General features: G+C 41.3%; 2 protein-coding genes across 4 annotated transcripts in view; one reads left to right on the top strand and one right to left on the bottom strand.

Annotated features, from left to right (window-relative positions):
* PMPCB (peptidase, mitochondrial processing subunit beta) overlaps window positions 1-959 on the top strand; it is a 10361-nt gene extending 9402 nt beyond the window's left edge. Inside the window, exons 12-13 of the mRNA XM_084622925.1 lie at window positions 411-486; window positions 573-959. Coding sequence (XP_084479051.1) covers window positions 411-486; window positions 573-637 — 141 coding nt within the window. The 3' untranslated portion in view covers window positions 638-959. The remainder of the gene's footprint in view (window positions 1-410; window positions 487-572) is intronic.
* Window positions 915-24027, bottom strand: DNAJC2 (DnaJ heat shock protein family (Hsp40) member C2). Of its 3 annotated transcripts, none has more exons than XM_084622903.1 (17): window positions 23843-24025; window positions 21946-22136; window positions 20593-20668; window positions 17383-17481; window positions 14946-15087; window positions 13142-13222; window positions 11806-11871; window positions 8389-8480; window positions 8164-8285; window positions 6478-6627; window positions 5919-6007; window positions 5763-5832; window positions 4807-4991; window positions 4275-4375; window positions 3229-3336; window positions 2464-2618; window positions 915-1041 (listed from the first exon to the last, which is right to left on the bottom strand). In XM_084622903.1, the coding sequence occupies exons 1-17, from the start codon at window positions 23898-23900 to the stop codon at window positions 967-969; spliced, it is 1860 nt and encodes a 619-aa protein (XP_084479029.1). In that variant the 5' UTR covers window positions 23901-24025; the 3' UTR covers window positions 915-966. The 3 variants fall into 3 exon arrangements, 2 of the variants coding, with proteins under 2 accessions (XP_084479029.1, XP_084479030.1); XM_084622904.1 differs by lacking the exon at window positions 23843-24025 and adding an exon at window positions 23499-23518; XR_014710789.1 differs by lacking the exon at window positions 915-1041 and having other exon boundaries at window positions 2480-2618; window positions 4258-4375; window positions 23843-24027.

Genomic DNA, 24027 nt, shown 5'->3' with positions numbered 1-24027 from the left:
GAGGCCCCCCTTCCCATGGGGCTGAAGTCTCAAGTCCCAGCAGGTGGTCCAGGCTCTCAAACTTTTTGAAGATTATCATATGCTGTTCAAAGTTTAGCCACCCCTGGTACAGAGGATGAAAGGTTGTCTGAAACTTTGCTAGCCCTCTAGAACAATGGTTCTCCACCTACTTACCATTGTGGGCCACATCCACACAATATATATACCATCTCTGTATGGCCTTGAGTATGTGTCACAGGTCACAGCTGTGTGCTGATGGGCCCATGAGTTGAGAACTGCTGCTCTAGAAAGACATGGCAGCTAACTTACCAGTTGATTAGCTGTAGAGCCATTTTATTATAATCAGCTCTTGGCTCTAATAGACTTTGTCCAAGAAAATATTAACTTACCTTTCTTAAAACACTTTTCAGGCTATTGATGCCCAGAGCATAAGAGAGATTTGCACAAAGTACATTTATGATAAGTGCCCTGCCATTGCTGCTGTGGGTAAGCTTATTCTCGTTCACTGTTTCATCACTATGCCAAACTGCAGCTTAAATGGATGTCTTGACTGACTTTTTTTTAATTTCCAGGTCCAATTGAACAACTTCCAGATTATAACAGAATCCATAGTGGCATGTACTGGCTACGTGATTAAGAACACATGATAAATGTTTTAATGAAACTACTAGATTTCTAAAGCAGTTGTCACAAGGCATATAGACAAACACATTTGATTTCTCTGAACCCCCTGCCCCTCAAGTTCAGTACCAAAAGCCCTACCATGGGAAACTGTGTCCAAAAATTACACAAACGTCACTTACGGGGAAGTCACCTTGACAGTTATTCTCAGTCCTTACCCTTGTGTAGTTGGAGAAACTAATTTCAGAAAGTTAACATTTATTCATGTGATTTGTCTAAAGAATAAAAACATGTACAGTATTTGCATTTTATTATAAAACAGAACATAAAGATTGTCACTGAGTCTCATTTCTTTGCTTTAGCAGCATTCAACACTTGTTCTTGGGCAGCTTTCTTTGCTTTAACCATTTCAACAAGTTCCTGTAGAGTAAAAGAAACAAATTTGTATATTTAACCACTTAAATTCAGACAACTAATCATATAGTGACTGAACTCTGCCAACCAAAATAGGATTTTGGATAGCCAAGGGCCTGCCTTTGGAAAATACAAGTATTCAGTTGCATGCATAATTCTTAGAAAGCAGAGGCTGAATATCTAAAGCCAAGATGTGATATTACTAGTCAGTTATGCTCCCTTTCCTAGTAACTGTACAGCTTAGACGGCTAACTTCCTTCTTTCACTATTGTGTTAATGCTTTGTCATGTTTGTTAACCTTAATTTGAGACAAGATTTAAAAAAATTACCTCATTTGGACCAACTTCTGTTGGTGGAAGGGATGAGCATCGGAGCTCTTCTTTAGAGAAAGGTAACCAGAGTGTCGAAGGGCATGGCTACACTGAAAACTTCAAAGCAGCAGCACAGTCACATGCAAGCACTAGGAGAGAGCTCTCCCAGCACTCCTGGTAATCCACCTCCACAAGGGGATTGGCTCCCAGTGCTCGGAGGCTATTTACACTAGAGCTTTGAAGTGCTCTGACTTACTGCGCTCAGGTGGGTGATTTTTCAGCCCCCTGAGCCAGCAAGTTAGAGCACTATGAAAAGTAAGTGTAGCCAAACCTTAAGTCAAACCCCTCCTTCCCCTCCCTGGCATCCAGTGCTAGGTCCGTGGGAGAGTTCTTCTAACTGCTGCCTCATGGAGAGGCAGATTAATGACAGTGACAGGAGAACCCCTCCTATTGCTGTAGTGAGTGTCTATACTGAAGCACTGCAGCTGTAGTGTTAAGTGTAGACATAGCTTAAGCTGAATACAAGCTGTAGGAGACTGCTTAAAATTAAGTGGGAAATAAAGGTATGTTACAATATGGTGTCATAATGGCTCATAATTTGTATCATCATATTGCCTGCTAACCCTTAACTGACCACTTAATTTTAAGCACTCTCCTTCAGCATGTATGAACCCCTTGTTTCACAGTAACAACGAGGAATCTGGTGGTACCATAAAGACTAACATTTGGACATAAGCAAGCTTATGTCCAAATAAATCTGTCAGTCCTTATGGTGTCACTGGACTCATTGTTTTTTGTGGATACAGACTACCATGGCTACCCCTGATACAATTTGGAATAGATTATGAAACAAGTATTTAGCATAGACATACTGGTTACTTTCCCCAGACTTGAATGAAAGCTTGGTGAAGCTCAAAAGCTTATCCCTCCCACAACAGAAGTTGGTCCAGTGAAGGATTACCACCTCACCTACCTTGTGTCTCTCATATCCTGGGACCAACTAATTTTTACCACTTGTTTTTCTTGAAGAAACAGCAGCTCTGACAGTTGTGGAGACTAGGTATTGCAGCAGGCTAACCATATAATCATAGGATGAAGACACAACAGCATTTCCTACCTTGTAGCGCTTCATGCAGTCTTTTTTTGACCGCCCTGGGACAGCAGCTGCTATTTTTTCCCATCTTTCAGGAGTATTTACTGGATATGTCTTCAAAGCCTGTTCTAAAAGTTTTTGCTCTTCTGTAGTCCAAGGGGCTGAATCTGTGACTAGTCCTGTTTTATAAAAAGCCATTGATAAATGAGAATAGTGATGAAATATTAAATATTTAGCCAAAAGTCCTCTAATTATATAAAACTTTACCCCTGTAGTGGGATGAGCTAGCCTGAATGCTCCTAGGAAACTTGTGCCTTTTAAACCACTTAAGAAGCCTATAACTGCTTCCTTTCACATTTCAGTAAGGAAGTGATCATCTGCGCCTTGGGGAGGGAAGTGTCCAGTGCAGATCTTGGGGTTCTGTGCAAAGCCAAGTTTATCTGTGGAGAGGGCCCATAGCTTCTCTGCCCCTATAATGGATCTCCTGAACCCCACAGTTCCTGACAGTGTGGCTCTAGTGGCTGGGGTTGCTTCTGGGGAAATGAGAAGGATCTATAGGAGAGACAAGGGAGCCCCCCAGATTGCATTAAATCGGACAGCTGCCTCAAATGGATAAGTGTCCTGGGCCAACATGTTCTTCAGCCATATTCTGCACTCACTGAACTATGGTTCTTATTGCACCTGCAGGCAGCTCCTGCAGAGGAATCCGGGCCACTATCTTTTATCAAGCATAACTATAGGCATAGAATTGTTTGTGAAGGGCTGAAAATAGTTCTCTTACAGCCTTACCTTCAAATCGCTCTGATGGTGCAGCACTCTCTGTCTGAGGTACCACTCCATGCTCTTTTTTAAACTTATCAAAAGCTTTCTTGTTTATGTCATCCTTTTGATGAGGGTCTGAGGACAATACAGATTCATTTAGTTGACAAGACCAGAAACCACAATGGGAAGTTTAAAAAGCCATACATAATGTCTAACACATCATATAGCAAGTTAGCCTAAAGCTAGCATTCAGATATTTTGAAGATGAATGTAATGTTTCATTTCAAAGGTTAGCAATAAAGGTTGTTAGATGAAAACTAGGTGAGATTTATATTGATCCAAAAGCGACAGATCCAAAAGCTTCAATCCCATTCTAATGTTTACACTGTACCATAAAAGCGGTTTTCCAGGTCCCCTGGGGTCTGATCCTGCAGCCCTAATCACATGCTTAGTTCCACTGTAGCCAAGTGGGATTATTCCCAGGAGTGATGACTGCAGGATGAGGCTCTAAATCAGTTAAGCATTAGTGTGGATACCTAGCTCTATCAGCAGGTAATCAGGATATTGTCCCTCGTTTTACGTATTTTTCTTATTCCAGCAAGTAGCTTGGTACAAAGTGACTGAGAAACTCCTTTAAATAATGCACTCTCTCTCTAGTGGAACACTGAGCTGGAAGAAAGGAATGTCTTGGTCTTCTTAGAGATTTTATTTTCAGTAATGATTAATACAGATAGCATCGTGATGGTTCAGTCTTAAACTGAACTGCATCTCAACACAGCATGGTGGTTTAGCCGTTGCACAAGGCCTGTTTGTATTTCGTGGTAAAATCTCTTCACCACAGCAGCACTGATCTAAAAATTCATCTTGACAAGGATGATTTCCACTCAGAATGAGCAAAAACCAGTGGTTGTGCTAATAATGACATTTTACTTCCTCTATCTGCTTTCACTCACTGAAGATAGAAACCGTTTCCATGAATGGACAATGAATGTTTTGTTTTGCATTTAAAGAAAAATAAATTACACAAATAATATAGAAGCACGCAGACCATCTTACAAAGATAATAAAGATACCAAGTTTCTGGAGGCTCTTTGCTTTATTGATGACATCTTTTGCTGTTCGTTTTATTCCAGTAGTAGAATGCAAGTTCATATAATTGGCAATAACTTCCCACCTACACCAAGAATGGAAAAACAAACAATGCAAAATAGCATAGGGTAGAATAGCAGTGAGAGATGTTTAATTTCTTAGCTGTTTTATACCCAAATTATAGTGAGGTCTATGCTTGCAATAGCATGGCTCTAATCCTTAGCACTCTCATTTCTTTAAACCAAATATGCTACTTTACAGCCACAGTAAGTGGAGTACAGAATGTTTCTATTAAATTGCACTGAGTTTGGGTTGGCCTGTTACTGACTAAGGTCTCTGCCCTGCACTGAGATAAAATGAAAGGATTCTCTAAAGCATACAGGGAGGGACATTGTAGGGGCCCTACAGCAAAATTTTGTTTCAGGTGCTCTGAAGTCTCACAAGGAATGCCACAAGTTGCAATTTTTTATTTTATTTTTTTTAATTGTCTTTTACATTTAAAACATGAAAAAGTACCTTGAGTTAGTCCCAGCGGGGAAGAGGTTCACAGCTTTAATCAATAACTGTAAGTCATCTTCTGACCAGTTTTTACTTCCACCTCCACCACCACTTGTTGACCTCTCTGAACTCTTCATCGCTTGGCGCAAACGAGCCTCTGCTTCTTCTCTTTCTCGCTTGATCTGTTCATTTATTTCTTCTATCTAGGTGAATAAAAATGTGCATCAATTAATTTTAACATTTTCTTCCACAAATCCAAAACTGAAGTCCCTTCTACATTTTCAGCTACTGGAATTGCTTCAGGGGTTCAACTTTCACTGGTTTTCTTATTCTGTACATCACACTTGGGGAAAGAGAGTCTACCTGTTCTACCATTACTTCCCCAGCAGATGACAGAGATATAGCTATATGCAGACATACTCATGGACACGTCAAAAAACTGATCCATAACGAGTGCAAACTCATTATGAAATTAAACTAGACACTTTTCCAATATTTGAGCAACAATATTGTAGGGGAAATCTAGACTGATTGCTGACTCTTGGTCATTAGCACAGAGCCTAGATTTTGTTTGCATACTGAAGATAAGCAAAGACCAGGCCATTTTCCCCAGAGTAATTCACTATTGCTGAGGAATATGAACTTCCTTATCTAAAATTTTATGGGATATTACACCAGTTACTGACTGTCATGATTAGGTACTGTACTAATCTAAAATGCATAAACTTTTACTCTGCTGGCACCAGCTCATTAGACTAACCCAGAACTATGCTATTTATTGTGGAAGCAGCAGCAAAGTCTCTTTTCTTTGTGTTATGAAACACAGGTCTTGGTGGCCATTCTTACCATGTAAAGAACTCAATCAAAGATGCATATCTTAAGTTAATATCCAACTTGTTTAGATGCTGTCAGACAGGTAAGCTTAGTTAATCTAAATATTTTCATTACATTGATTTGACACCATGTAGAATTACCTGTTTTTCTACAGCAGCCTTTCCTCCTTCCCTTGTCGTGGATGTAAGTGCTTCATTCAAGCATTGCAGGCTAAAAATAAATTGTTAAGTTATATTGGAGATCTAGTAGAGAGATGGATATCAAAATGTAGAGCAAAGAGGGTCAGGAAAATGTACCTTGCTAGTTCAAGACGATCACAAAGCTTTTCCACCTCTTCCATCATTTTAACACACTCTGCCTCATTATCAGAAAAGTAATTCCAGTTCTGAAAGCAGAAATACAGGTTTTCCATTGAAGGTATAGGACAATGAAATTCAAAGAGCATCTCAAAACACACACATTCCTCTGTTATTACTATAACTGTAGCTGAATAGCCTTAAAATAAATTGGATGTTTTTCATGTAACTGAAATTGGAGTATGGGTGTGTACTTTTATATTTTGCTTTTTAGTTGATAGTCTTCATAAAGCTACATTGGTTTGCCTTTACAGACCAAAGCATCTCTTCATGTTGTGAATCTGTATTAAAAAAATAAAATAAAAAAATCTATAATGACATTTATTCTGATACATGGAGAAAATACACTTTTACTTAATGGACACTATTTCCACCCTCCACCTTGATTTATAAGGATAAACATACATGAGTGATTTGGCATGAAAGGAAAAGTTCTAGTCTAACCGGGTGTGACAATTTCCTTAATACAGTCTATATTCAGCTACAGTGACATATATACCTTGCATGTTGTTCTCAATTTTTGCCTTTCCTTCTTAATTGCTTTTTTCTGTATATCTTTTTCTTTTTTTGCCAGCAATGCTTGTTGTCTAACTTCTTCCTCTTCCTTCTCTTTAGCTAACCGTGCTGCTTCTAATTCTGCTTGTCTTTGCTGCAATCAAAGGGGAAAAAATTAGTAGGTCTTCTGGTGTAAGATGCACAAGATGTGCTACTTTAACAAGGTGAATAAAACTATCAGTACTTAAATGCTTGGAAGATTGGCCATTGAAGAAATAAACAAAAGAATGTGCAAGCACAAACACACACACTGCCTGGCATTGATTAACAAATACCTCACTAGCACTGAAGATACCCAGTTTCTGAGGGCTGGTCTACACTACTCAGTTAAGTCAACTTTAATAAGGTAGCTTATGTTGACCTAATTATGTCAGCATCTACACCATAGCCTTCCACCCACCGATGAAAGTGCCCTACTACACTGCCATAACAACTCCATCTCCACGAGAGGCATAAGACTTAGGTTGGTGTAGTTAGGGCGATCCATTATCTGTGTAGAAACAGTGTCCCTCACATCCACTGTTGGCTGTCTTGTCAATTTCACATCTCCTGTCATGAAATTCACAAGACAGCCTGGCAGCTAGAACCCAGCGGCCCCCATTCCTCTGGACAGCTGGACAGCTTGAGAAGCCCTGGCAGCTCCTCCCCTCACTCGGAGCCAGGGCTTCTGGATGAGCAGTAAAAATAACAAGGCTGCCTGGCTCCTGCAGTAGGAGGGGGAGAGCCAAGGCAGCTGGACCCCGCTCCCTGGGGGTGAGAAGCCTCAGGTGCCTTCCCCAACTCCTGGCAGGGAATGGGGAGTAAAGGGGGGGGAAGCCCATTGGGAGCCTGTGGGGCAACCAGGCTCCCGGCAGGGAGCTGTCAGCAGAGCTGAGAAACTGGATTCTCAGCTCCCCACACTGCCCTTCTCAGGTTGGTGGAAGCGCTCCTGGTGAGGATCTGCCCCACTGACCCAAGGAGGGTAGTGTGGACACGAACAACTGCAGATTTACATTTTAGAAGAAATCTTATTCTTGTTCCAGGACCAGTCCTTAGAAAAATCTAATGGTTCTTTAAGCATTTGTACTGTTCTTCTGAGGTGCTATTGCTGGCGGACTGCAAAATAGGATTTTTAATATCATACCATTTGGATTAGCATCTTTTACTTCCCAACCTCTTCAATCACACTAAGATTTTAGCAGCAGCTATCTCACAGATTGCTAGCATTAGCAAGTGCATGCTGCTGCTCATCTTCAAAGGGATTTACACATAATGACCAATCAGTCCATAGAGCACTCCCATAAAGTAAGCAATTATTTCAATTTACAGAGGGGCAACTAAGCCACAAATGTTAACGGGACTTTCTTGAGGCAATAAAGAAAGTCTGCACTGAACAGGGATTTGATTTTAGAAGTTCCTGGCTGCCAGGGCTGTGTTCTGCCCACATCTTACTCTCAGTCTTAAAAGGGTCACTGGTCATTCAATATAGCAGTGCCTTTTTGGCACTAGAACAAGACGGAAAATAGCAAGTCTCAGGCCTCGGTGTAATTTTCAGTGTGTGGCCTCTATCAGATCTGGAAGCTGAAGCAGGCGATCAGATACATTTAAGTCTCGGAGTTTCTCAACCCATATAAATAATTTACAAACTTACTCTTTCTTTGGCTTCCTGTTCTTTTCGTTTTGCTTCTACCTTTGCTTTCTTTTCTGCTTCTTTCTTTGCCTTTTCTTCTTCCTTGAATTTCTTTATTCTAGGATCACAGCTGTATGCAGTGTCTAGCAGAGGAAACAAAGCATTGTGTCCATGAAAGGGGACACTAAACGTTTTCACTGCTAGTTATCAAACGCCTCTTCTTAAAAAGGCAGAATTTATACTTACCAACTAATGTCCTTATCCTGTTCATCTCTTCTTTTTTCCTCAGTGCTCTGGCTGCTCTGTTCTGTTTTTCTATCCACCTCCTCTCATCTCGACTACAAATTGGAAGGCATGGTGTTAGTTCAGCTCTGCCAATCACCAGCATTGTTAATGGTCTGTCAGGAATTCCATTACAAGAACCAATTTGCAGACGTTTCACATTTCAACTGTAGTAAAAGCAGACTTAAAAGCGTAAGCTGTTGGCCCACAAAGCTCAAGTGCAAACCCCAAACCCTTGCACAACAGCTCAACCACACTACATAGTCTAACATAAAAGACAGTTCAGCAATCATAGGCTCATAGAAGTGAAGGACTGGAAAGGACCTCAATAGGTCACCTAGTCTAGGCCCCTGCATTCAAGGAAGGACTAACTAGACCATTCCTGACAGGTGTTTGTCTAACCTGTTCTTAAAAACCTCCACCGATGGAGATTCTACAGTCTCCCTAGGCAATTTATTCTAGTGCTTAACCATCCTGACAGTTAGGAAGTTTTTCCTAATGTCCAACCTAAACCTCCCTTGCTGCAATTTATGCCCATTGCTTCTTGTCCTATCCTCAGGGGTTAAGGAGAACCATTTTTCACCTCCTTGTAACAGCCTTATATGTACTTGAAAACTATTATGTTCCCCCTCAGTCTTCTGTTCTCCAGACTAAACAAAAACAGTTTTTTCACTCATTCCTCACAGGCCATGTTTTCTAGACCTTTAATCATCATCATCATTTTGGCTCTCTTCTGGACTTTCTCCAATTTGTCCATATCTTTCCTGAAATGTGGCACCTAGAACTGGATACATCTTATCAGATGGAGTACTTCTCATGTATTGCTTACAACACTCCTGCTTATATGTCCCAGAATGATGTTTTGGTTTTTTGAAACAATGTTACACTGCTGACTCATATTTAACTTGTGAATCCACTATACCTCCAGATCCTTTCCACAGTACTCCTTCCTAGGCAGTCATTTACCATTTTGTATATGGGCAATTGTTTGTTCCTTCCTAAACTTTGCATTTGTCCTTTATTGAATTTCACCCTATTTATTTCAGACCATTTCTGCAGTCCAGATGATTTTAAATTGTAATCCTATCTTCCAGAGCACTTGCAACCCCTCCCAGCCTGGTATCATCCACAAACTATATACATGTACTCTCTATGCCATTATCTAAATTTTTTATGAAGCTATTGAACAGAACCAGGACCAGGACTGATCCCTGTGGGACCCCACTCAATATCCTCTTTCAACTTGACTGTGAACCACTGATAACTACTGTATAGGAACAGTTTTCCCAACCAGATATACACCTATATTATAGTTAGGGCTCCGTATCTGTCACAGAGGTCGTGGAAGTAACAGATTTCGTGACTTTCTGCAACCTCTGTGACATCTGCAGTGGCTGGTGTGGCCGACCCCAGGGCCAGCTGCTCAGACTGCCCCAGGAACAGCCGCACCGGCCGCTGCTAGACTGTCTCCGCATCCAGCCGCTCGGGCAGCCCCACAGCTAGCTGCACCAGCCTTTGCTCAGGTGGCCCCAGGTAGCTGGCCCGGGGACTGCCTGAGCAATGGCTGGTGTGGCTGGCCCTGGGGACCACCTGAGCATGTTGCCACTTCCAGGGAGCCGCCTAGAGCCTTCACCCTCTGTTGATACTCGCACCTTCTTGTCAACTGTTGTGAATGGGCCACATCCACCATGACTGAATTGGCCTTGTTAGCACTACAAAAAGTAATCTCCCCTCTGTTGATATTCACCCCTTCTTGTCAATTGTTGGAAATGGGCCACATCTACCCTAACTGAATTGGCCTCGTTAGCACTGACCCCCCACTCGGTAAAGCAACTCCCATCTTTTCATGTGCTGTGTATTTATACCTGCCTACTGTATTTTCCACTCCATGCATCTGATGAGGTGGGTTATAGCCCATGAAAGCTTATGCCCAAATAAATTTGTTAGTGACTAAGGTGCCACAAAGACTCCTCGTTTCTTTTTGTTGGTTTTTTTGCTGATACAGACTAACACAGTTACCCCTCTGAAACCTATTTCATTTTTTGACAAGTTTACAAGTTTGGTTGATAAAGGTGACTGTGTAAATATAATAGAGACAAGGTGGGTAAGGTAATATACTTAGACTTTTGTAAGGCAATTGACTTAGTACAGTACAATGTTCTGACTAAAAATATAGCACTATACAATATTAAAGCACACTTTAAATGGATTAAGAACTAAATAACTCAGTGATCTCAAAAATTAGTAATCAATGAAGAATCATCATCAAATGGGGGTGCTTCTAGTGGGGTTTCGCAGGGATCGGTCATAGGCCAGACACTATTAAACATTTTCATCAATGCTCAGGAAGCAAATATAAAATCAGTGCTGATAAAATTTATGAATGACACAAAGATTGGTGGAATGGTTATTAAGGATTAGGGTAGGGCAGTCATACAGAATGATGTGAATGCCTTCACATCAAGACTGGATGCCTTTCTGGAAGATACGCTTTAGCCAAACACAAATTACTGGGCTCAATACAAGAGTAAGTCGGTAAAATTTAATGGCCTGCGATATATAGGAGATCAGACTATATGATCTAAGAGTCCCTTCTAGCCTTAAACTCTGTGAATCTATGAATTACAACTACAGGAAGGTTAAAGAAGGTAGAATGTAATTAACAATTGGCACTTGGTCAGGACAATTCAGTAATATCACTACTCCTGTGAATGTCATGGGATCTTTAAAAAAAAGGAGTACTTGTGGCACCTTAGAGACTAACCAATTTATTTTATAAATTTTATAATTTTATAATAAATTGGTTAGTCTCTAAGATGCCAGAAGTCCTCCTTTTCTTTTTTGCGAATACAGACTAACACGGCTGCTACTCTGAAACATGGGATCTTTAGTGGCATCAAGATGCCAACAGCTTGCTGTCTAAATACAAACAGTATTACTTCCATCCTCAGAGCAGAGTATTAAATCAGTGCTGATTCAGAGAGGAGAGTGATACCTACTGAATCATCACTACCACCCTTGCCCAGTTCTGCTTTTGAGCTCTGTTGAGATCAGAGCTTGAAGTTACACAAATGTACAAGAAATAAACACTTGACACCAGAAGATCTCAGAGCACTTCATAAACACACCTGTAACGTAGGCAAGAATTATTCCCATTTTACCAATGAGGAAACAGAGACACAGAGTGTGACTTGTCCAAGATCACACAGCAAGCCTGTGGCAGAGCCTGGAATAAAACTCAGAACTCCTCACTTCCAGTCCCACACTCTAATAACTAGACTCTCCTTCCTTCCTTCCCCTGATTTACAGCCTAACTACAAGGTGAAAAGTCTTGCTGTAATAATCAGTTAGTCCCTTATCAAAGACTTTTTACTTACATACCATTCTGCTTTTTCTTTTTCTTCTTCATCTAAATAAGAAAACTCTCTCCAAGAATCAAAATTATACCTATAGTAAATGCAAAATTAAAACAATGCAGGTGAGAGACACAATTTCTGATAAAATAAAAAGATAAAGCCATTTTTAAAATGTCTGCATTTTTAATGCTAGGTTTTAGTATAGTTAGACCAACATTGTTGCCTTCTGTCAACTTGCCAAATTCAAGAAAAGCTATTTGTAAATATTATAGAAATAAAAGCTGTCAGTCCAGTTGCGAAGCATTGTTTTTAAATTTGTTTAAATGTATTGTAGCTGTTTACTTAGATGCCAGAGACCCTCTGAGTTAACTAGCGTCTGTGGTTTTCTTAAGTCTTCTTCCATTTATAGAAACTGCCTATCCACCCAGTCTTATGTCAATGTTTTAGCCTTTGTTTTATGAAGAAAACACTAGTTGTAGCAGAGTATTTGTTCTTAGTAATATCTCTCTATTGTGCCTTTCAATCAAAGATCTCAAAGCAATTGGTAAGCAAACAATTATCATTATCCCTGTTTTACAGAGAGGAAGTTCAAGGCCACACAGGGAATCTTGGCAAAGCCAGAAATAGAAGCCAGGTCTCCTTACACTGGGGTCTTTGCTTTAGCAACGAGACATCCCTTCCCCTGCTGAAGTGTCATACACAAACTGACAAAGAGTAAAGATGAAAGCAACCTAGAAATGAAGTACTAGATTTATTTCACCTAGAACAGAGGACAGAAGAAGAAATCATTGGATGTTCACATCAGGGGAACAGGTTAGGGGAAAGACACAGAGTTGACTGTGTATAAACTGACTGGTACTGCAATTTGTTACTTTTTTTTCAAGTGCCAGTCAACTTTAGCTCAAACTAGATTACAGGGTGTATGTTGCAAATTGCTGTTAATTAATCCTTTCTACAAATCTGACTCAGCATTACTTCTTGAAATTGTTATTACAGAGCCAGTGTGTGTAAGCGGGGTGGCTCTCCCTCGAAGAGCACAGGGTGGAGTTGCCTGTAGTAATTCACAGACTGGATTTTCTAGGGGTGGGAAGGTAGCCTCGTCTCCACATTCATTCAAACCCTGGCCATTCTGGTCAGATTGCCAACAAGGGTGCCAAATGTGTGGTGGTTTTATGTGGAAGACATATTAACTATGAACTAGAGTGAAACCAATTCATTTCATATAAGGCATCAAAGAGCCACTGGGTCACTTTAGACCACTACCAGCCCAGAGGAGACTTCAACCAAGGATGAACATCCACTATACCACATTTTTAAAGTGACAGTACCTTATCTATAAACCGAAGCGTTAACTTACTTACCAGAATGAATAAAATGCATCCACATCTTCAAATGAAGAGTTCATGTCCCCCAGTTTAGGAACATTTTTCTTATTTGACCATCTGTAACAATGAACTGAACCTTGTTTAAAATGAAAGTTGTAAAGGCCGTAAAACTGAGTCATATAGAATACAAGTGAATTAAACTGAGTCTAGGTTCCTATTTGCTAGTTAACTATTACATGGGTTTTTTTGGAATACACATAGAGACAGTGTCACAATGCAACAGCAACCTTGCAGAGAGAAGCAACTGATTAATAAGCCAACAAAGGAAATCACCAGCTATGCTTAAATTCTGGGCGAAAGGGAAGCGTGTCACTCTGCTGAGAGAATGAGGAGGTGCGACACCAGCTACAACAGTGCCATGCAAACGCCTTTTCTCACTTTTAGGTGACACTGTAATTAAGAAGCAAGCAGCATTATCTCCTGTAAATGTAAACAAAGTTGTTTCTCTTAGCGATTGACTGAACAAGAAGGAGGACTGAATGGTCTTGTAGGCTCTGAAGTTTTACATGGTTTTGTTTTTGAGTGCAGTTATGTAACAGAAAACCCTACATTTGTAAGTTGCACTTTCATGATAAAGAGATTGCACTACAGTACTTGAATGAGGTGAATTGAAAAATACTATTTCATTTATCAATTTTACAATGCAAATATTTGTTATAAAAAATAAAGTGAGCACTGCATACTTTGTATTCTGTGCTGTAACTGAAATTGATATATTTGAAAATGTAGAAAAACATCCAAAAATATTTAATAAATTTCACTTGGTATTCTATTGCTTAACAATGCAATTAATCAAAATTATTTTTTTAATTAATTGTGGGAGTTAACTGCGATTGATCAACAGCCCTAATTGCAATCTCATGCAATATATTTGGGGACCACAGTGTATTAAATTTATGTATCACTATGGGCCAGGGATTATACACAATTTCAGGAGGGAGGCTTACCACAACTCCTCCAGGAACCAAAAACAGTGGGGGCTGATTAAGGCAAATCACTCAGGTTGTAAACACTTCAAGATAGATACAACCCCCTGGTAGAATTGCATATACTGGTTCAAATTAAGTTTTCCAGAGACCAACAAACAAAGAAAGGACTTTTGATAGAAAAAGGCTGTGTTTATACTGACTCAGGGCCTTCTTTCTGATCCAAACAGACAATACCTTATACCCAAAAGAGGCCCCAACCTTTGTGGAAGTGTTGGAAAGACTTTGGCCTATGAGGGCCCCATAAGACCGATGGGTGACTCTCGCTTTGTTTAGTCTGTATTTAAATCTGTTTATTATTTTTTATATACTTTCTCTGTAATGCTTTTACCATAACAATAAATGTGCTTACTTAGAAAGAGCTCTATGGTATCTTGTCACTGCTGGCAATAATACACTGTTCATAGCCCTCAGAAAGAAGAGAAAAGAAAAGCACAGGTGCTGGCTTTCAAGCAGACTGGTTTGCTGGGGATATCAGTGTAAGGCAGGGAACTGTTCAGCCTTAAAACCCTGGTCAAGAGGGAGAGAGACGGGGGTCTCCACCCGAGAAGTGACGGCTGGGAGATGGAAACCTTAAGTTGGTTCCCTTGAGGAAACCACGGAGGAGGAATACAGGAGCCGTTATCCTGAGACATAATTATAATAAACTCTTGCTAAATTGTTATGCTTCCTAGCCACACTTAAAATCTTGGGGAAAGAACCCACTAGTTACAAACATAATGCCATATGGAACTGCAAATGGCCGATTCCCATGCAATGGTGATGGGAGCCTGAATGACTGTGACATAGCTCACCTGGCATTCCTTTCAAAAACTGGTGAAAACACTTCAAAGAAATTTTCCTTTGCTTCACTTTTAGAAGGTACAGAGTTATCAAAAGTAGGATCTATGCTGTTAAATGCTCGTCTCTTCACAGGATCAGACAAAATTTCATAAGCTGGAGAAAAAAGGTTAAAGGCCATAAAACACCAGGTTGGAGATGAAGGTACATACAGGAGCTTCTTGGAGGAAATGTTATAGATAAAATTCTGAACATTTAACAACAAAAAAATCACCATACTTTAGACCTCTGTGCTTCTAACATTTTTGTTGTTGTGATTGCAAGAACTTTGCTGTCAGCTCCTGCAAATGGTGAATAACAAAACACTGAAAAGGAGGAAAAAGCTTATAAAAAATAGCCAACAAATTGAACCCTTAAAGTACAGCTATAAATGGCAAAACTAATTATATGTTAAACGAACTGTGTAATGATAAACTCAGTCCAGTGCACTGGGAGTTCAGGTGAATCTCCGTTAGGCCTCAATTCTGCAACCACATCCATGTAGACAGGCCCTTGTGCCTGTGTGGTGCCCCATGGACTTCCCTAGGAATTGCCTGTGTGATTCTGATTACAGGATCAGAGGCAATAACAAGAGCTATTGACCGGAGTACTTATGTCTTCTGCTGCAAGTGTGTCACTGAGACTTCAAAATGGAGCATAAAGCAGCATTCTAACATGGCCATTAAAATCTAGGGGGTCATTCATTTTGCAGCTTATGTAGACAGGGGCTTGGAGCATCCCTCCATTCTACCCCACAGCCTTCCTACATGCCACCCTCTCATCCCCCTCCATTTTAGGGACTACCCGCAACTGCCCCACCACTTCCTTATGCCTGGGGCCATGTGTCTCCCTCTTGTTCCCCCCCAACCATTTCCCTCATCCCTGCAGCCTACATTGTATTCCCTCCTGTCAGAGTCTGTGTGCCCCCCCTCCTCTGTCCACTCTTCTCCCAGCTTCCACACCCATCAGCCCAGCTCCCCTGCTCCACGTCCCTGCTTCCCTCATCACCATCTACCCCCACTCCTATTCCCTTTGGCTCCCTGCTTTGTCACCCCACCACCACCACCACTCACCCCCAGGTCCCTTCTTCATTTCCCCCTTCCCCACAGGTCCCCACTTCTCCCACAGACACTGCCCTATCCCTGTGGCCTCTGCTCCCCGCCCCACCCTTTGGTCCTGCTTCTGCTCTACAAACCCTCCCTCTTAGGCTTTGTTATTTCTACTAGACTGCAAGATATGGACAATCTCCCCATACAGCAGCACCACGCTGTCTGGGACTGTAGTTTCCCCCTGAATCAGGCTTTTCCAGTATTCCATTTTGCACCAAAATCAGTAGAGTCATATTGCTGCATGGGAAACAATGTTCCTATCCCACAAAAAATTCTGAGATGTCAGAAATTTTTCCCCATCTCAAACTGGGATGAGAAATCAAAACTTCAATAAGTTTTCACAATCAAAAAAAAAAAAATCACTTGAGGTCAAAACATTTTGTTAGGTAATTCTTAAAGTTTCATTTGAATTTTGACATTTAACAGAAGTTTGTACTGTAATTAACTTAAATTTCAAAATGAAAGTTATTTTGAACCAGAAAAACAAGATTTTTTGTTTTCAAAATGGGATGTTCATGACATTTCAAAACTTTTTTCAAAATTTTCAAGTACAGAAATTTGTCAGGACTGATTCTTTCCCGTGAAGAGTTTCAGATTTAGTGAATTGGCATTTTTTGACTAAAAACATTTTGCTGAAAAACTCCTGACCAGCTTGACAAGGTTATGCCTATTAATGCCTAGACTATTCCCTGGAAGTTTTGAATTGATCAGATGCCGTATTCCAAAGTTATCTATCATGTTATAGACACAGAAATACTATTGAATTGAGTACAAGACCTTGCTTTGCTTGACAACTATGGGTAATAGATAACAGTGTCTGCTGACTTGAGCTAGGGTATCGGCTTCTTTAGCTCAGCTGGCAGAGCAGATGCACGAGAAGTCAGGTCCTAGTACTGCTAGTGACTTCTCCCCTTTAAATTGGTCTATTACCTTGCATAGTAGTATGCCAGTTTATTTTAGGAGATTCATGGCTACTTTTATTGGTTCATGTTAGTATATACTGCTATAAGAATCTACTTTAACTGCCTTCTCCTATCACTTCGCGTGAAATGGGAAATTGATGCTCTGTAGGTCAGCTGTGAAATAAGAGGAGCTATTCTAGAATTGTTTCCAACAGAAGGAAAGCTATTTTAATTTGATTCTACTTCTTGAAACAACTTGATAAAATGGTAAACTACATTTTTTCTGGTTTTACAGCTAACGATCAAACTGTGCAAAGAGGAAGAACTACAGTTAAAGCACTGTAAAAACACTTCACATCAGATTAAACGAGCACTGTTACATTTTCCTCCAACTCTCTTACCTTTAGTTATACAGGTAAAATAGTCATTGTCACCTTCACCTATCTGCTCCCCTGCAGCTTTTCGCTTGTCTGGATGATGTTTCAAAACCATGGCTTTATCTAGCAACAAATAAGTTGAGTTCAGACACGTTACACCACCTACGTTTCACTTTGTAATTAGGAAAATAAACAAAACAGCACCGTAGTCACGATCTGCATTTCTTTATTCAGATTTTTTTTTTAAGTATCAGAAAGGAAACCAAAATGAGAAAATAGACCCTCCTGAATATAATAATATCACTGAAAATTAGAATTTAGTGTTAGTTAAAAAATGTTTAGTATCCATCCTATGCCAGGACACAAAATAATAATAACTACAGACTATCTTTACCTCTCTCTTTCCAATCAATTGGAACCAGCACCACTTTCTCTGGGACTTCTAACATTCCAAACCCCTGGCATCTTCCAAATGATTGCAGCCCTAAACCTGCAATGAGTACTGCAGGGGCACAGGGGTCTGCATGGAGTAACTTGCAGGACTGGGCTCTTACTGACTACAGAGGAAAAACTATAAAACAAACTTTGTACAAAGTGCTGTCAAATGCAAAAAAATCAAAAACTGCTAAAATAAATACAAAAATTCTTTAATTTACAATATTAGGTTTTATTTGTAACTAGAGTAGGTAAAAATAATTTAGACAGAATGTGACTTTTAAACCAACGGTGCCCCTTAATAGGAGTCTCATTGCAGAACTTTACAGATTCAGTTTTTAAGGAAAATAACTAAGGCCACGATCCTGAAAAGACTTAGGTATATGCTTAATTTTATTCACAGTGCATGAAGTTGAGCATGTGTGCCAGCCTTTTCAGGATCAAGGCCTAAACTGAGAGAGCACTAAATTCTAAGTTGTGTCTTTCACATACGAAATATTTACTGAAGTTGAAGACCAAAGGACTGTAGTGGAGACTTCCAGGAGGAAACCGTATTTAGTTATTTTAACAGCTCTGCTACAAGCTCTAGCTGCAGCCTCCCTTCAGTGGTAGAACTCTGCAGCATTCAAAGTTGTACTGGAACCAGCCCAGGAAATGCATTTTACCCCATTTATCAGATATATGAAGCAGTACTGGAGTGATTACATAAATCTACGGCTTGTGAAAGGAACCAGATTAAAGCCTCTAATTCACAGAACAGGAACAGTGCATGACTCAAGAGTGAAAGCTCTCTCATTTTCAATCCAATATGCCCTAACTCTGTTTTGACAGGACCACCTCTGAGGAGAGGGTATTGCAGGCTCCTTGGACTATTTAGTCCTTGGCCTTTCTGTCAAAACAGCTAATGGTAATTAGCGTTAATTGGGATGGTGGTTCACGTAATGTGAACATAACCACTGCGAACATAACTAACATTTACACTCGTGAGTAGGGCTGGCTCAGGGCACCAGCGAATCAAGCAGGTGCTTGGGGCGGCACATTTCTAGGGGCGGCATTCCGGAGCCCCCTAGAAATGTGCCCCCGCTGCCCCAGCTTGCCTCCGCTCCACCTGCTCCCCTCAGTGCACCACCGCCACTTGGCTTCTCTTCCCTCCCTCCCAGGCTTGCCACATGCGAAACAGCTCTTTCGCGCAGCAAGCCTGGCAGGGAGGGAGGAAGGAGAAGCCGAGTGGCGGCGCGCTCAGGGAAGGCGGCGGTGGTGAGCTGGGACGGGGAGCGGTTCCTCTACCCGCCCCCGTCACTTCTTGCGCTTCCCCCCACCCTCGCTCACCTCCACTCCGCCTGCTCCCCTGAACGCGCCGCCTCTCCCTCGCCTGAGAGGGATGGTGGAGAAGTGGAGTGGTGGCGCGTTCAGGGGAGCAGGCAGAGCGGAGGTGAGCTAGGACGGCAGGTTGTGGGGGAGAGCCGCAGGAAGCAATTGGGGGGGAAAATGCAGCACGCCTGGGGGAGGAGGCGGGGATTTGGGGAAGGGGTTGGGAAGGGGCGGAGCCAGGGGCATGGGGGGGAGGGGGGGCACGAAAAAAAACCGGGGGCGGCCAAAAAATTTTTTGCTTGGGGCAGCAAAAATCCTAGAGCTGGCCCTGTTCAGGAGTAAATTGTCTTAACCCACATGAGACAATGAGTTTATTCACATGCATAAGTGTTTGCAGGATCTACCCCTAAATCCATCAATTTATTTCACAAAGGTCATTAACTAGTTATCATAACAGTTTTAAATACTGTTCAGCTAAATATTTTACTATTTGTCCTGCAAAGTTCTCTCTTTACTATATTACTTTAAAGCACTAATTACTATTTTAGAGTATGACAGATACTGCTTTTTAAATTGCTAAATGTATAAATGCCATAAAACATCCCAGAACATGGACTTGTACAGATTAATCACACTTCATGCCTTATGATATGTTTGTGTCATGTCACTAAGCAGCGTAACTGCTTGTCTTATTGCTTAATTAACTGTAATATTAAGAAGACTGTAACATCAGTTTAGCATATGAGAATTTAAAGGTTGTTAACTACATTGCTCTATCCCTGAGACCCAGACCTCAGGAACCAAACACTTTTTGAGCTGACAACACAGTAAACACCCCTTTTATGTCCAAATCAGGGAAAAGCAAACTTCTCAATAATCTAAATTATCACAAAATCAAATAATATGTAACAGAACTTTTGATTACATGCTACTTCAGTAGTTACAGCCTTATTCCTATGTGACATTAATTTAAACGACTGGAATAATAAGAGCAGTAACTAGATTTTTCTGATAACATTCAGTAATTAAACAAACAGTTAACCAGTGTTACAATGTAGGTACTCATAAATAGGCTTCAAAGGTAAGATCCTCCCCCCCATTCAGCTGAAGTGGACCAGATCTTGTTTCTCTAAGTGCTATTCTCTCAGCTAGGCTGATTATGTCTTTTTGAGTCTGCAGAGTGAGTTGGATTATATTGTCAAGGTTGTCTCTGAAAAGCAAGGCTAGATCAGAAAGCTGAGAGTCTGAAGATTTCTGTCTGAGGTGTTTGGAATTCACTAAACTTTCAGACCTGCAGGTTTTAGATGTCTGAGATGAATGAAAAAGTCGGTAAGTGAAACAAATTCAGCTTTACAGTGAGCACTCTGAAGTGAAATGAATATACTCTTGGTCCTTAAAGTGTACATATTTGTATTTACAATATGGAATTGTATACACAAGATAAAAAACTCTGTTCTAACATGACTAATAAGAAATGCAATTACTTACGGGCTGCTTTGATTTGTTTCTGAGCGGCCCTGTATCTTGTGTGTCCTAGTCCAAGAACTGCATAGTGATCCTGATTCTGATAAAGAAATATAAACATTAATAACCATAGCTACCTGTAATCTAGTAGAATTCTCTTATGGATTTTAAAAGCAAGACCACATATGCAGACCAATATAATTATTTGAAAGGTTTCTTTCCATAGCTTCTTTCGTGAGGAGCAGAGAGAGGCAGCAATCTCCTCTCTGTGTGTAAAGATTAGAAAAAGGCAATTTGAACAATTCTCCCACAGACTATAGCAATTTCTAACTACAAATTGAGTAGTTACAAAATAAGCCATTGTTATAAAAATGCATCCAGCTTAACACAAATTCATATAGCTATAGGATTTTACAAAACACAGATGAGTGCGTACCTCAATTTGTCAAGAAATGTTATGTTGAAAAGGTGCCTGGATTCCCCAGAAGAAGAAAAACGACATTTTCTTACTGAGTGCCACTTGATTTTAGTGGGTTTAGGACTGGATCTCAAGCCAATCAGTTCACTAATTGCACACCCAGTTAAGCAGGAAATAGAGCGTCAAGGCTAAGAGCTCCTTCTGATGTGCATTTATTAGGGTGTGTCTACATTAGAAATGCTACAGCAGCACAGTTGCGTCATGGTAGTATAGTGACTACAGCGACAGAAGAGGTTCTTCTGTCACTGAAGTATAGCCACCTTTCTGAGAAGTGGTTGCTAGGTTGATGGAAGAAGTCTTCATTTGACTTAGGAGTGTCTACACTGGGGCTTAGGTCAGTATATTTACATTGCGCAGGGCTTGAAAGTTTTTACAGCCGTGAGCGATCTAGTTAAGCCAACCTAATAATGTAGTATGAACCAGGCCTCAGTCTATTTAATAGGTAAGTTACTGACACTTTGTAAAACTGTCCTCATTTAGGTTATGTTTACACTTAAACTGTTGCATTTGCATTGCTGTAGTACGTCAGTGTAGTCACTACCTACACCGACAGGAGGGGTTCTCCTGTCAGTGCAGGTAATCCACCTCCCTGAGAGGTGGCAAGTAGGTCAATGGAATAATTCTTCCGTCAACCCAGCACTGTCTAAACTAGTGGTTAGGTCAGCATAGTTACATCTCTTAGTGGTTTGGATTATTCACGCCCCATTGAGACATAGCTATGCTGATGTAAGTTCCCAGGCCTTAGTCACCTGACTACCTGTGGAATACAAAAAGGAAGCTATAAGGCTAAAGAACTTGGAAAATCCAGATGAGAAAAGGAAAAGGAACAAGTATTTAGATAAATTTGTGGTGATGCTTCTAGCAAAAGAACTAACTCAATGTTCCCGTTAGTTGTATACCTTCCAGTCCTTTGGATCAAGTGTTTTTAACATAGGAAATTCCTCAAGCTGCAATTCTTCATCCCCTGACTCTTCAGAGAGCTCTTTCTCATCCTCCAGTTCCTGGAAAGAGGCAGAAACATTTATGTTTCGCCTCTTAATAAATGCTTCAAACCATCTTCCCACAGGTTCAACTTGACAGAGCACAGAAGCTGTAAACAAAAGTGTAAGAGAAACTTAGCTTCATTCTGGTTTAGAATTTTCTTTCCATCCTGAATCCAGAATTATTTCACCAAATGTCTAATCAGGTACCACAGCCAGGAGACATTTTAATTCACATTTAATAAAACTTGTATCAAAGGTTGTATCAACTTGCAAAATAGTCCACTACTTTGTTTATGCCAAGTACGTTATTGTGTTTTCAAATGTTGAAATGTCATCAAATTAAAAGGACATGTCTATTTTTAAACAACATTCTTTCCTTTTTCATGAAGGGGGGGGGTTTGCTAGTAGTAAAATACTGAAGTTTAGATTAACTCTTATCATTTATGTTGTTAACTCTTTACACATAACTCCCTTGTGACAATGAAATCAGATTGGTTAACTTCACACTCTGGCCCTCACTGTCATAATAATGCAGTATTTGCATTAAAACCACTAAAGGGTAATGTTCAAATACAACAAAACCAAATAAAATAGGGCACTTCATGAGCTAAATGCTTTTCTATGTATATAACATAGCTTTTCAAAATCTTCATTTTAAGCCTCAACTATATAATAGTGACTTTTAAATCCTCTTCTTTCTTTTAGACATTAAATTGCTCAGAATTAAACAGATAAAGGCTCTGATCCAGAAAATACTTAAACATGTGCTTAGTTTTGGATTTCAGTGGGATTACTTGCAGAAGTAAAGTTAAATGTGTGTAACTGTTTGCAGGATCATGTCCTAAAGTCAGCCAGCAAACAAAAGCATTCCTCATCCCATAAAAGCAATAGCTATGAGAAATGGGAGGGCTGCTTACTGTGCAGCATGCCCAAATTAAACTACCAGTTTAAATACTCGCTTTTGACTATCTTAAAATACTGTATTAGATGTTCTATGTACAGTATTTCACTACTTATTCATTAATTCCCTAAAAATACCAATGGTTTGGCACTGACAGCACATATTTAAGTTTAGCAGTGTCCTGCTTCCCGTTAAAGGAGTGGCTTGGACAATCATTGCTTAAAATCTAGCACAGTCAGTCTAATAGGACTTTTCCAAAAACAGAACCCTATGCTTGCTGCAAGTTTGTTACAGTTGTAAGAACCCTAAAAATCACCCTTGCCCCTTAAGGATCCTACAATTGTTTACATGAAGTCAAAGGCAATAAAGTGAAGCGCATGCCTAAGTGTCTACAGGATGGTGGCCACAGGTGGTAGCATATCTCAGGATGGAGGAGTCTGTGTGTGTTGGAGGACGGGGCATGTGTCTGGCTGGCACCCGGGGCATTTGAGTGCTGGACTGTGCTTGGCGCTGTACACGGACACAGTCCTGTCCCAAGGATTTCTACATTTCGCGGAGGTACGGATACCGTGGCTCGGACAAGCGGAGCTGTGGGCGCTCCGGGTACAGCTGCTGGGCGCGGGGCGTAACCCAAGCAGCGGCTCAGTCACACACAGGGTCCCCCGGAGCCGCGGGCGTGGAGCCGGCGGGCGTGAGCAGGGAGCTGGCAGGGAAAGCCGGAGCGGTGCCGCACGGTCACTCCCCGGCCCGAGCCCCCCGGCGGCGGGACCCGGCGCTGCGCCGCTGGCCGGGAACGCGGAAGATGACGCGAGGCGGGGGCCCCCCGCTCCTTCCGGCAGGTCCGGGGCGGGGGGAGGCCGGGGCAGCGGCGGGGGCGGTGCCCGTGGGGAGCGGGGCAGGGAAGGCACCTACCCGCGGACAGGGCTCTGGTGACTGCGGTGACCTGCCCGTCCTCTGCCCCCCTCAGCATCGTGGCGGGCGGGGGCTGCTCCCAGCTGCGCCCGGGCCGGAGGCTCCGAACTCGCTCGCACCCTCTCGGTAGTTGCCAGGAGCCGGCGCATGGAGAGATACCCGGCAACCACTTCCGGGTCCCCGCG

The sequence above is a fragment of the Lepidochelys olivacea genome (genome assembly GCF_965140295.1).
Source record: "Lepidochelys olivacea isolate rLepOli2 genome assembly, chromosome: 1".
Classification (NCBI taxonomy): Eukaryota; Metazoa; Chordata; order Testudines; family Cheloniidae; genus Lepidochelys; species Lepidochelys olivacea.
Note: the sequence above shows the minus strand (reverse complement) of the source record. Positions and strands in the feature narration are given on the sequence as shown.